Consider the following 14,387-nt stretch of genomic DNA (forward strand, 5'->3'; position numbering starts at 1 on the left):
TTCACCTAAGAAAAAATATTATTTTTCACCCAAAAACATTCTTCGCTAAGCAAAGTCGTTTCAATTGGAGAACTGGATAAGATTAAGGTATTATATTTTATTAAAAGGGGGTATTAAAGGAGGAAACTCATTTAGATGTAATAAAGTTTATTGCAAAAAATTAGTTATATAGTCATATTTATAACTGGCTATCTTCGACATATATATCATCAAAAAATTTTAGAATGATAGATGTTTTTATTGGATGATTTTTTTTAATGTTGATACTGATGATGATTAGATACATTTTCATAAGCCAATCTATGAATTAGCATATATTTTATTTTCCTATTCCCTTAGCTTCAACCATATCCAATTTTCTTAAATTAGGCAGATCAGAGGGGAAAATATTTGTCATTAACAGAATATTAGTGTCCTGGTTTCTTTTACCTATAAATGCAAAATATTGTTATAGAATCTATCATCAGATTAAATTTTGGGAACTTGTTTTAAGATTACTATTTTTAAACTTATTTATGATTGTGAATAAGATGTCATTATTTCTATTTCAAGTTTTAATAAATTAATGAATGCAAAAGTCTAAATGATTTGAATAAATTTATTTTTAAAACACCCATTATATTTATTCAAATTATATAGATTTTCTAGTCACATAATATCTTTTTCAAATAGTGTCCTTTTTATAAAACATAGTTTCCTTACTTTCTAATAAGACATGGGAAAGACATTTTTTGAAATTAGTCCCGATACCTACAAAAATACGAATCAAATTATTCGTTTTTCGGATCAAATAATTGTATTATTCATACGAATTGAATAATTCCTCAATCATATGAATTCTAAAAATATTGAACAATTCGCGAAAATTAATTCTTAAGATAATTATAATTTAAAAAAGTGATTTATAGATGTGGAAATAAAGTAAAAATAAGAGATTCCGCAAGAAAGCTAAAATATTAATAGACGAATAATATATTTATTTGAATAGAATAATTTTTTATTATTATTCGTAGAATACGAATCAAATTGAATAACGAAAAATTCGTATTTATAGGTACTCACTATGTTTAAAAAGGACACCATATGACTAAAAGTTATAAATAAAATAATTATATTCATCATTTTAAAATATTAATTAAATTGTTTTTTAAAAATATTAAATAAGTAGTGTTTTAGATAAACTACTCCTAATATAATCTAATACCTATTAAATTAATTAGCTATTTCTTTCTATAGAAAAGTAACGTCATTGCTGATCGTTACTCAAAAAGTTCAGCGCATCATTTTCAATAGTTACTTTATTGATCTAAAAAATTATATTAAATATTCATTTATACTTTATCAAATAAATGAATATGTTAAAGAAACTTAATGCAAACAACAACAAATTTAAAAGTTTTCCAGCAATAAACATAATGTTTAATAAAAGTTGAAACCCATCTCTGTATAGAGATATTTATTTCTATTTTGCATTTGATAATTTCTCATAATATAAATTATTTTAAAAAAGATATTGATATTTAAAAAAATCAAAGATCTTTATTATAATTGTTATTATTCATACTAATAAAATAATAGGAGTATTTAAAATTTTAAAGGAGGGAGGGGGGTGGGGTAGTTGGCTTTTTTACAATAAATTTTATGTATTTTAGATTCGTCTTTTATAAGCTTTTGGCCTGATTACATTTTTTAAATATAATTTTGGCTTGTCAGTTTTTTTGGAAATGATTTTCGAAAATTTCAATTATAGTCATTATTCTAATAAATTAGTTATTTTTTTTAAAATTATAATGACGTACTAATTTTTAGGGGATAGAGTGAGCATGGTAGTATATTTTAAAATTAGTTTTAAAATGATATTTACGAAAACCGATCGTAAGGAAGTGAAAATCCACCCCCCTAAATTGAGTACGCTGATATACCCTTGCAGAGGCGGACTGGCCATATCAAGTGGAAAATTTGCCCACGAAACCACGAGAAAATGTCGATATAGTAGATTAGAAAAAAAGGAGGCCGGGCTGATTAAAATTTATATACTTTTTTTCATAAAAGAAGATGTGAATTATGATTTTTCTCTTATCATATTCATATATTCTAAAGACTAACAATTATTTTTATCATGCTTATTTAGATATCATAATAAGAGATTTATTAAGGAATAGATATTGTATTTTATGGGTTTTTTTTTATTCTTTCAAAAAAGATATGATTCGAATGTCAAGTTTTGATAAATTTTATATATAAAATTTATATAATATTTGTGATAATAAAGTTTTAGATGAACAAAACTTATTCTAAATATAATCAGACCACAATAAATATTTAGCAATGAAAAGGAAAATTTAAATAATAGGAATTTCACTAGACGATACGAATTATATCAAAAATTAATTAAATGCTTAGAGATCATTTAGAGAAGGCTATTATTTTCAGGAAAAAAAAATAGAAAATGACTGAAACTTTCCCATAGATCAAATTTCAAAGGAAGAAGTACTCTATTCACTTTATTGTCAAAGATATGCATTAAAAAAGTTATTAATGCTGTTCCAGATAAAAATTAATTTAAAAAATGAAGTTAGATAGTTAAAGATTTAGTTTGCAAATATATAGTACACAAGACATCTTCGCTTATCTTAGTGAATTAAATAAAAGAATGAATACTATCCTTTTAAATAATTCATCCGGCAAAAGTAAGCCAGGCTCTAAAAAATAGGTGAAACAAGGTTATGGGCACGTGAGAACTTATTCCCGACAGCAGAATTGCGATACAGTAAATAAATGGCTTTAGGTTAAACTTCTACGATAGCTAAATCTTTGATTGAGAATATGTGCAAGCTTAAATAGTTAAATCAGCTATAACTTTTTTGAAATTTTTTAAATATTAGGTATTCTGTTCAAGGAAGATGTCCAGCGATGAATGAAAATATGTGTATAAAAAGATCGATTGGAAGTATTTCATCCTATGATCAAATTATAAAATTGAAAAAACGGACTTTGGCAAACAAAAAGTTATAATGAATATGCAATATTTGTATCCGAAGAAAGATATTTTTGAAAAGCAAGAAAGTTTCACAATTGAAAAAGTATGCAGTGACAAATACAACATGAATTTCAGTAATAATAATTCCAACCAAGTTCAATAACAAGTGGAATCATGCTTAATAAGTGCCTATGAGATTCTTTATCAATATAATTGCACATTACCAGGGTTGGTCACGTATTTGATAATTTAATGGTTACTGTCACTCAAAGAAGAAATTTAACAGATGAGTTACCATTTTTGCCTAAAAAACGGTTGCGTTAGATTTTATATGTGCAATTCTTAAAATAACATATGTGATTATCAGGTCATAATAGTCTTTTTCTTAATACATGTTTTCATCTAAAAAATAAGAAATAACCATGTAGAATAAGAATAAGCCATTAAAGGGAGCCCGGTTGAAGACCGGTTAAAATCGGATAAAATTGGGCATAAGGTTGAACTTCCCTCTCCCCACCTCCTCTTCAGTCCGCTACTACACCCTTGCAATTATAATATGTGAATACCTAGGGCTAAAGTGTTATTTGATGCGAAGATCTAGAAAAATTCATTCAATATATTTTTCTTCTATAATAACTTGATCCATCCTTTAAAATTCGCTAACTAAAATTTTTTATTTTATGATTAGGGCATACACTTCTAGAAACCCTAAAATTTGATTAAATTATATCGTTATTGAGTTATTTTTTAGGGCAGCCACTTTTAAATTTAAGACCAAAATTTTATATCAAAATAATAATGTTTACCATCAAATTTATTTGTTGTACTCATTAAGAAATAAACCATTGTAATAAAGTTAATAAAGATCTACTGTTATTATTATAGTTCCAATTTATGGTTTATTTTAAAATGATAATTCCCTTGAAATGAAGTATTTAATTCATATATTTTATTTAAGGATATTAATATATTATAGTAGTGCTGTAAACATTTCTAAAAAAATGAAACGCGCTCGCGTTTAAGTTCATAGACAAAAATCGAACGCGTTCCCTTTCATTCAAAATTTTATGATAAATTTTTTTTTTAATTTAATCTAATATAAATAAATGTTTTATATTTTTTAACACAATATATTAGCCATATTAGGCTGTGTCCAAAGTATCAAAAAAATTTAATCGCGCAATTTGCGCAAATCTAGCGAAAAAAAAATATAAGCCATTTTTAATGGAAAATTAAAATGTAGTCAAATTTCTATAAATACCAAAAAATGATTTAGGCCAAAATTTTAATTTTCCATTAAAAATGGCTTATATTTTTTTTTTCGCTAGATTTGCGCAAATTGTGCGATTAAATTTTTTTGATACTTTGGACACAGCCTTAAATAATAATATAGTTTTATATTGATAATATAATTATAAATACAATATAATTTATCAAATAAAAAGATATTTTTATTTATAAAAAATTTTTCTTAATAATTTTTAATAACAATTATTTTTCAAAATTTCCAACTGATAGACAGGAACGAATGGCAGTTAATGCAGCATTAGCTATACTAAAAACGCGATCTACAAGGGCGGATGAGGGGATTGCGGTATTACATTTAATAAACACCACTTTTAACGTGGGGAATTTATTAACATTTATTGTTTTGTTATTTGCTTCAATAAATTGAGATAAGTTACCCTCCTCCACCTTTCTCTACTTCATCATCAAAAAAAAGGATATCTCGAAATTAACAATTCTTGCATTATTATTTCTAGGTTTTCAATGCATTTTTTTCAATAAAGCTATAAGTTTATTTTTTATAGGTTCGTTCTGTGGAAGTTGTATCCATGGCCATTGAAGTTTGAATACTGGATGTATAATTGCAGAAATAACATATTGATCTTCATATATATGTTCAAATCTTTAAAAAAATAAAATATATGTAATTAATTTGATAGTGATATGTATAATACCTTTTATTAATCCCATTTAATACTGCGTCTATCAATGGTTGACCATATTTGAGGTCACTAATTTTTTTTAATCATAAAATAACTATCATTTATGTTTGGGTTAAAATAGCCCAAATGCATTTTTTTCTTCAAATTTAATGATTTTACTTAGTTATATTATATTATATAAAATAATTAATATTATATAAGCAAATGTCGTTTTAAATTGGAACTTGAAGATTTTGACACTGGTATAATACTTTTTGGGCACATTACACTGGCTAAGTATTGAATTAGTTCCTTCAATATAGGATGTTACTGTAAAATATTTATCATATTTGACCATGGTAATATTAATTCATCTGATTTTGAATTTTCAGAATCAGATGATGATGATGAAATAATAATATCCATACTTATGCTTCTATTAAATTAAAATATAAACAATAATATTCAGATTAATAAACTATAATAATGATGTGTTAAAAAAATTGAAATGTGAAAAACAGCTGATTATAAAATATAAAACTTTTTTCTTAATAAATTTTTCAAATAAATAAAAATAAAAAGTGTTTTTAAATTGAACGAACGTTAAATTCGAACGCGTTCGTCATAAAAAAAGGAACGTTTTTACGTTCAAAGTTCGTCAAAAATAAAAGGAACGCCGTTCAACATTTTTTTCAAAAACGAACTTCGTTTTGAACACGTTCGTTTACAACACTATATTATATTAGAGCTGATTATTTTAAACAAGATTTCACAAAATTGATTTTGCTTTATTGCAGTGTTACCTATTAATAATAATTTTATACCAGTGAATCAAATATTTAAATATGAGACATTTGATTACAATAAGTTTTAGAAATTCAGATTTATCAGAAATAAAAAATTAGTTATATAAATTCGGATATTATTGTTGATTGCTCTCTAAATAGATACTTGGAGAGGATATTATCAGATTATGAACTTTTAAAAAATGATCAATAGTAGGAACAATATAATATGAATTACGAAGAACATTGTTAATATAAAAAACCAATGAATAACTTAAAAATGATTTAGATAAACGATTAAACCATTCGAATATTAAAGAGCTTAGATTTTATTAAATAAAAATATTTTTAAAATGCATAAATAATTTTGAAAACAAGCTTGAAATTTTAACAAATATTATCAAATCATCTGTATAAGCTTTAATATATTAACATTGTTAGCTATTTAATTTGTAAAAAAATACAGTAAAGATACTTTTTAATTTTTTCAAATATTATATACACAATAAATATAACTCGTGTAACATTTCTTGAAGTGCCTTAAAACTCGAAAAGGGGAAAAATTAATACAATATAAATATTTTGATATATGTTACTTAACTCTTAAAATAAGCCAATTATCTCCAATTTTGAAAAATATATTTTAAAAGCTTCTTATCTAAATATTTTTTTTAAAATTATTTTAAAGTTTATATCTTTTTCAACCCTTTAAATACCATGTTTCTGTATATTAGACAGTAATATTTGAATCATATCTAGATACTTAACTATTGGACTAAAACCAACTTTTTTCGTAAACTTCCTTTAAACCTAGAAATAACGTTAAAAAAATTGACTGTTCATTTAAATTCTATGACCCTTAATCAGATCCTGGGTAAAAGAAAGAAGTAACATTGAAAACGGATTGATGTGTGTAATTAAAATGATAAAAATATAACTAATAATATTGGAAATAACAGCACGGCTATAAAGCTTGAAAGCCAATTAAAACACACGGATAAACTACACCCATGAGGTCTTGCTGCTTGTGTAAAAAGTTCGGTGGCTATAAACCAAGCTATTACGCCTATAAAAAATGAGAATATTTATTTGCATATCAAAAAAAACTTCGTATAAACTTGGTCCTATAGCACAAAATCCTACATAGGTGAATACAAAGAGTATCGCCAGATATGATGCCCAAGATTTGTCAGGTTTACTACCCAAAACTAACATGATAGTCAGAAAAATGCTGCTAAACCACATTCCACCTAATCCTGTTAAATAAAGGGTTCTTCTGCCAGCCCTTTCGATTACTAATGAAGATAGACCGCACAAAAGAAAATAAAGGACTCCTAAACCGATTGTAGCATAGATTGCTGATTGATAAGGGAGATCCGCTTTTAAAAAAAGGCTTGTTGAATATGACATGACCTTAAGGAAATACATAATTTTATTATAATAATTTGTAAATATAATATTACAGCACTTATTCCTGAGAGTTGTTGAGAGATGTGAGTTTCGCTTGCAATAATTAACGGTTTCCTATAAACTTGCTTTTTAATCATATCTGCCCATGTTACCTTGGGTAATCTTCCTTGATCCTCGTATTCTACTTTCATCTGTTCGATTTCATCATCAATTTCTTTACTATTTCTTAATCGATAAAGAGCTATATATTAAAAATATATAGATATATAAAATGATATTCAAAATAACTTCGATTACCCTCAAAAAGTAAAAAATAATTTAAAAAAAATATCTACTACTAACATAAAAGAGAATAAGTTTCCTTAATGAATGACAAAAGAAAAATATAAACGGCAAAAGAATTGACTGCATTTTATCCTTATTACATAAATTAGCAAACTTATTTATTTAAACTCTCAATAAATTTGGAGTTTGGTCATGAGAATATCGATATTATTCAAATTTTTGCAAAATTTGGTTAGCTACCTTTTGTAAAATTTAAAAATAAATAATGGATTGTTGAAAGGTACCTAAAGTTGTGCTGAACCATTTGGTATTTTAAATTTTTTTCGCTTCAATCGTTTTAGCCAAATTGTATTATTTTTTAAAATAAGATAAATTTACTAAATATTTTCTTAGAAAACTATATTGATTCAAACTGGGAATCGAGCTAGGGATCATATGCGCTTCATTCGGGATGTATACTTCTGAGATTCCATGCCATTTAAAAGTTGCATTTTTTTTTGTATATATTATAAACCATATATGCCAGAGTTGTCGGGTCTCGTCCCTCACCCCCACCCATCAGCTTTAGGCTCCCGTAATTTTTTCCACAACACGCACAGAACTTCTCTACCGAAAATCTCCTAATATCTTAAAAATTCTCCGACATTAAATTTTTTTTTACATTTAATCATAATTAAATTATAAATATTAAATTATAAATATTAAATTTAGAAATAGTAGATTTGTTTAATGTTAACTAAAAAGAAATTATCAATAAAAAAATATAGGAACGGTGCTCTCTTTCTATTAGAAGTTAAATATTTAAATTATAATGATAAATATGTTTTAACCAATAACACGATATACGAGCACGACATTTTTCTTAAACTTTGGAGGGTAGCAAAAAATGTTTTGTACTAATTTAAATTCAAGTAAAATTAATAAGTATTACTTTTAAATAAAAATTTTCAAAATTCAATTAAAAATGGCTTATATTTTTTTTTCGCTAGATTCGCACAAATTGCGAGATGCAATTTTTATGCAATTTTTTGATATTTAGGACACAGCCTTATAGATAAGGCAAGACATCTACCCAATATTGCTTATTTGATATTTTTTTAGAAAATATGATATTTTATCGCGAAATATTCCTTTTAACAAAAATCGCTTTAATTCTAGATATCCATCATATAATATATTATTTAAAATAAAATGCAAAAAAACGCTTTAATAAGCTCTATATAATAAATAAAATACTACTGATTTTGTAAAGTATAATAAAGTAACAACTATAAAAAAAAGGGGCAAATAAGCCCTATCTCTTCACCCGTCCAAGATCTGCAAACTTTATCCACTAATTTAAAAATGTTAAGCTGGAAACCCTGTATGTAGCTGTGGCAATCGAAGCAAAGAAATGCAAAATTAAAATAATATCAAATTGTTCTTTATTTTATTTTGTCTTTTTATAAAAAAATTCAATTTACAACTGTTTTAATGTAAATCTTTGGAATATTATTATTTTTGTAAATTAAATTTAATTTTAATTTTTTAGTTGAGAAAAAATACAGAAAAACTTTTAAGTTTTTAGCATAAAATATAATATGTAAGAATAGAAATATCATCAAATTTTTATTAATGGTAATAATTAGTGCGTAAATGTTACTTCAAAAAGAAAGTCGTTACTCATTACGTAATTAAAGAAACGCATTACCGTTACTCGTTACCTTGTGAAAAAAGAACTTAATGGCTATTCAGGAAGTAACACTACTTGTTACTTGAAAACTTAAATATTATATACAAAACTTCCTATATATATATAATAATATAAATAAAATTATAAAAAATAATATATTATAAGATGAGATCTTTGTCATATTATTATTTAAAACTATTTATTTTTAAAAATTATTTTGTTTAATATTTATCAAATTTATTAATATTCACCTGATTTTATATATCACGTGTGGAACTCGTGATCTCTTTATCCCAAGAAAGTATAAAAGGGATTAAATTTTATCATTATCATGACTTTTATGACTTTTTATTTTTTTTAATATATTTTATCAATAAAATTTGGAGTTGAAAATTTATTAATTTTAGTTTTAGAGTTGTGTTGGTTAATTGTTAGAGTTATAAAATGGCGTTGTACTACTAGTAGAATTTATAGTATATAATTTTCACAATAACGGTAGTTTTTTTTATTGTATATAATTATCATAATGATGCCATGACCGAAACTTACGGGGAATGTGATAGCGTTGCATTAATATATATTAAAGCAGTGAATTTTACCTAGAGATATGGGAAAGTTATAGTGTGGTTAGTTTATTGTTGTAAAGGTATTGAAAAAAAAAATATGAAATTTGGGTTTAAAAAAAGTATTGTTGAAATTTTTGAGTTATTAATACATAATTATTGAAAATACAGTGTACAAATGTTTTTGAATTAAAATGGAGAGAACGAAATAAATTGAAAGCGCAAAAAGCGAAAGTGAAATACAATTGTGGGAGAGATTTATATTAATAGAGAAAAGATAAATATATATTTGTGAAATCAATGACGAGGGATGTAATGAGAGTGGAATTATTGGTTTCGAATTTAGAAATGAACGTAATATCTTTTTGTGTGATGAATATAAAATAATGAAAATCATCGTGCGAGACAAATATTTAGAAATTTCAAAGATAGTGCGTTGGTGAATAAAGAGAACGGTATAATAATGCGCTAAGGTAATTAATTTGTGTAGGAGCCTTATAAATTAAAAGCGAGAATCTTAAATTAACGAGTGTGAAAACTAATGTAGCGGCGAAAGTGTAGAATAATATTGCGAAATAAAATAGTGTTGAGTATAAATTAAAAAAGAGAAAATGCAAGTGCTGGAAAACATATTTTAATATGTAGCTGTGTGGCGAAGCTAAAATTTTTTTCAAAATAACAAAGCGATCGAGTTCACAAGAGATAGCAATTTAAAAAAAAAAAAAAGAGGAGTGAGATGAATACTAAAGTTCCATGTCAATTCAGCGAAACATTTATCGCGAAACACTTTTTCGCGAAACTTTTATCGCGTGTTTATCGCGAATGGTTTTTATAGTGTAACTTTTATCGCGAATACATAATAGCGAGTACTATTCCGCGAATGCAATATCGCGAAACAAATATCGCGAATTTTTTAGAGAGAAACCTTTATCGCGAAACCTTTAATGCGAATACATTACCGCGAAACTTTTATCGCGAAACATTTTAAGCGAATACATTACCGGGAAATTTTTATCGCGAATCAATAATCGCGAAAATTTTATAGCGAAATCTTTACCGCGAAACCTTTAAAGCGAATACAATACCGCGAAACTTTAATCGCGAATCAATAATCGCGAAAATATTATAGAGAATTTAATATCGCGATAATTGCTAATAATGACTAATTTATTTTGAATCATTTTTTTATAATTATATTATTTGAATAATATTTTTTTAATTCACATAGTTTGTAATTTTCTTTTAACCTTAAAAAATTTATATAATGATTAATTAACTTAGATCTGGTTTATGAAATTTGTTATTGAAATACACTTTTTCGCTATCCTATCCTTTCCTTCGAACTTCTTATTTTATAATAATCGCGCACAAGGAACTCAGCTTTATCAATATATTAATCATTGAGTTTATTAGTTAAATCTTGATATTTATTGGCGAAATTGATATCTGGGTAGCATTCCTATTTATTGTCTGATGACTTAATATTTATAAATTTATCAATCAATTTTGGCCAGGGTTAGCAAGTCAGTCAAATGACTAGATTTTGACGGGTCAATTAACGGGAGAATATTTGACCTGGTCAAGTGGTCATATATTCTATAAGATCTGAATATAAAAATATGTTTGAAAAAGAAAAAACGATATAAATACATGTGAAATGTGATCACAATGCTTATTGAGTTCCTAATATTAAGGAGAGCATTTTAATCATAGTGAATTTAATGAAGTATGTAATATAATAAAAGAATTAGGCATACAAGGTGGTGATCAAAATATTTCCAGTTATATCATAAATTTCAGAAATAAAAGCGGCTTGTTTAATAGAAAATCATGGGAATAGCAGTAACTTCCATAAGAAACAATCAGATTTCAAACTCAAGCAGTGGAATTAGCTTTGACCACCATGGCCATTAAGAGAAGTGACATTACTAACAATTTCTAGATCTACTTCTTCTTCAGAAAGAAATTGGTCGATTTGTGTCAATAATCTTACTAAAACAGAAATCGATTGAAGATTTAGACAAAAAGAAAATTGATTAAAAAATATTAAAGAAAATGATGATATTCAATATAAAATAATATTTATTTGATTTTAACTATATTTGACCGGTCAAATACACAACCGTGGTTTTGGCAGTCACATTCTTAAACAGTGTAGATGAATAAAGTCTACAACATTATTGTTTAGAATATCAATTTTGAATGGCAATTCAAAAATAAATTACATCTAAGTGAAATAAGGGATTTCCCCAATTTAAAATATTTATTAATTTTATTATTTTACGATCTTTATAGATATCTTTTTATCTTTTCTGTTTATTTGAAGGGGGGGGGGGAGGAGGCGTGATAAAATTTTTAGTATAATAACTCGGCATTAATTTCAATTAATTTGAATATAATATTTTGATATGGGTTCTTATTGAATCTTAAATAATTTTAAAATATAATAAAAAAAATAGCTACACTAAAAATTAACAAATAATTAATGACATATTTGATAAATTATAACTATTTTAAAAAAAAAGTATTGCCGAAATTTCAAAAAAAAATTTTCTCGTCTGGCTGCTGCCATTCCTTTGGTTATAAATTATAAATATTTTCCCCATTCTTTCCTCTTTATTTCGGAGTCTTATAAAATATGTTATCAAGCAAAAATAAGGAGATCTTAACCTTTAAAAATTATTTGTTCCGCCTGGATAAAGTAGTCTCAGATACTAATTATTATAGATGTATCAATCAAAATATTTTTAAATGTCCCGTACGACTTACAAAAAAAAATGGTAAGATAAAAGATAATAAAGAAATACACAATCATCCAGAAAATCCAATCGAAATGGAAACCAAGAAAATAATCAATTCAATTAAGAATGAAGCTTTGAATAATACTATGGAAACTCCAAACTTTATTGTGGCGAAACACGTAATACAATTAAGTGATTCTATATCAATTGCACTACCATCACCGAATCTTATGAAACGTATAATTCACCGAACGCGGAGTTCAAACAGTTTTGCACCTCCGAATCCTAGCAGCCTTATTGAGCTGGTAATTCCGCATGAATATTCAATTACAGATAAATATGAGGATTTCATACTTCATGATGATGGTCCGGTAAGATTTTCTATAAATTTTTTGAACAAATATAACTAAATCCTTCATTTTTATTGTGATAAGCTGCCCGATAAGAAACACTTTATTATAATTGCTTATTTATTTATCATGTGTGTCAGGTTCCCGACCGTGTTATCATATTTGGAACAAGAAAAAATTTGGACTTCTTAGCTTCATGCGAACATTGGTTTTCTGATGGTACATTTAAATCGTTGCCACCTTTATTTATGCAAATTTATACAATTCATGGGATTACATATAATAATGTTTTACCTCTCATATATATATTGACCAATAGAAAGGATTATGAAACTTATAAAAGAATATTTACTATTATAGGTGACAACTTAATATCAACTCCAAAAAAAATTATGACGGATTTTGAAATGGCCAGTTTAAAAGCTTTTAATCAAGTGTTTCCCAATTCGCAACACAAATGTTGCTATTTCCATTTTGGCCAATCCTTTTGGCGAAACATTCAAAAATATCCAGAAATATCGCATAAATATAAAACAGATGTAGAATTTAATATACAACTTAGAATGATGGTTTGTTTGGCGTTTGTGCCACCCTTAAATGTAGTTGAAACATTTGAATTACTAATAAACTCCGAATTTTATTCTAATAATCAATTGTTACTTCAGCCTCTAATTGAAACTTTTGAAAAAGCTTATATTGGTAAAACGTTTGGAAGAGGCAGACTACCTGCTTTGTTTAATATTGAACTCTGGAATTGTTACCAATCAACACTGAACGGGGAAGCGAAAACCAACAACGCGGTTGAAGGGTGGCATAGATGCTTCAGTTCCCTCCTAACAAGTTACCATCCAAACATGTGGAAATTTATATCAAGTTATCTATATATCTATTATTTTAAAATGATTTAAAAAGTATAAAGATTTACTAATAAACTATATAATTTTTTCTAGGCTTAAAAAAACAACAAGGGTTGACAGAGTTAAAAATTGCTCAATATAATTCTGGTGAAACACCCTCTACCCAGAGAAAAAAATATCGAAATCTACATGCGAGGATAGTAACAATTGTTTCTGACTTCGAAAATCGATCAAGATTAGATTATCTTAAAGGAATCGCTATTAATATAACATTGAATGTTTAATTTTTTAAATTCTTATCTACAATAATAAAAATTTTGTTTGTTTTTATATAATAGTCTCAAAATTTTTATATTTTCATTATTTTTTTGTGACAAAAATATAGGATACTTTGGTATAAAATTTAGCTGGTTACATAAGACTCATTCATCAAGATACAGATTTTATGAGGGTATTTACAAATTCTTTTATATGTGTGTGACCAGGGTTGCCATGCCTCCCCCCATCAGTGGGAGTCTCCCACAATTTTTTAGTTTACCCACATACATCTCACTCCCACAAAACTCCCACAATTAGAAATCTCCCACAATCTCCCACAAAAATCTCCCACAATTTTTTAATTTCTCCCACAATTTTTTTTTTAGCATTTTAATGTTTTTAATATATAAATAATAATTTTGAGAGACAGTATTTGATTATTTTTATATTTTTAAAATAAATTTTGAATATTTATTCGAAAAATATGTCTAGTTCTTTTATTTTATTTTTCCGCTAATTTTAAATTCTCCATCCAATCCAATCCATTCGACATTTTCA

General features: G+C 26.0%; 1 protein-coding gene across 1 annotated transcript in view; it reads right to left on the bottom strand.

Moving 5' to 3' along the window:
• The window catches only part of LOC135928136 (solute carrier family 2, facilitated glucose transporter member 1-like), a 32,249-nt gene that overhangs the window by 668 nt on the left and 17,194 nt on the right, over positions 1–14,387 (bottom strand). Inside the window, exons 5-7 of the mRNA XM_065464502.1 lie at positions 7,157–7,344; positions 6,812–7,106; positions 6,632–6,759 (exon numbers count right to left, since the gene is read on the bottom strand). Coding sequence (XP_065320574.1) covers positions 6,632–6,759; positions 6,812–7,106; positions 7,157–7,344 — 611 coding nt within the window. The remainder of the gene's footprint in view (positions 1–6,631; positions 6,760–6,811; positions 7,107–7,156; positions 7,345–14,387) is intronic.

Source organism: Gordionus sp. m RMFG-2023, chromosome 1 (genome assembly GCF_954871325.1).
Source record: "Gordionus sp. m RMFG-2023 chromosome 1, tfGorSpeb1-WG-v2, whole genome shotgun sequence".
NCBI classification, from domain to species: domain Eukaryota; kingdom Metazoa; phylum Nematomorpha; class Gordioida; order Chordodea; family Parachordodidae; genus Gordionus; species Gordionus sp. m RMFG-2023.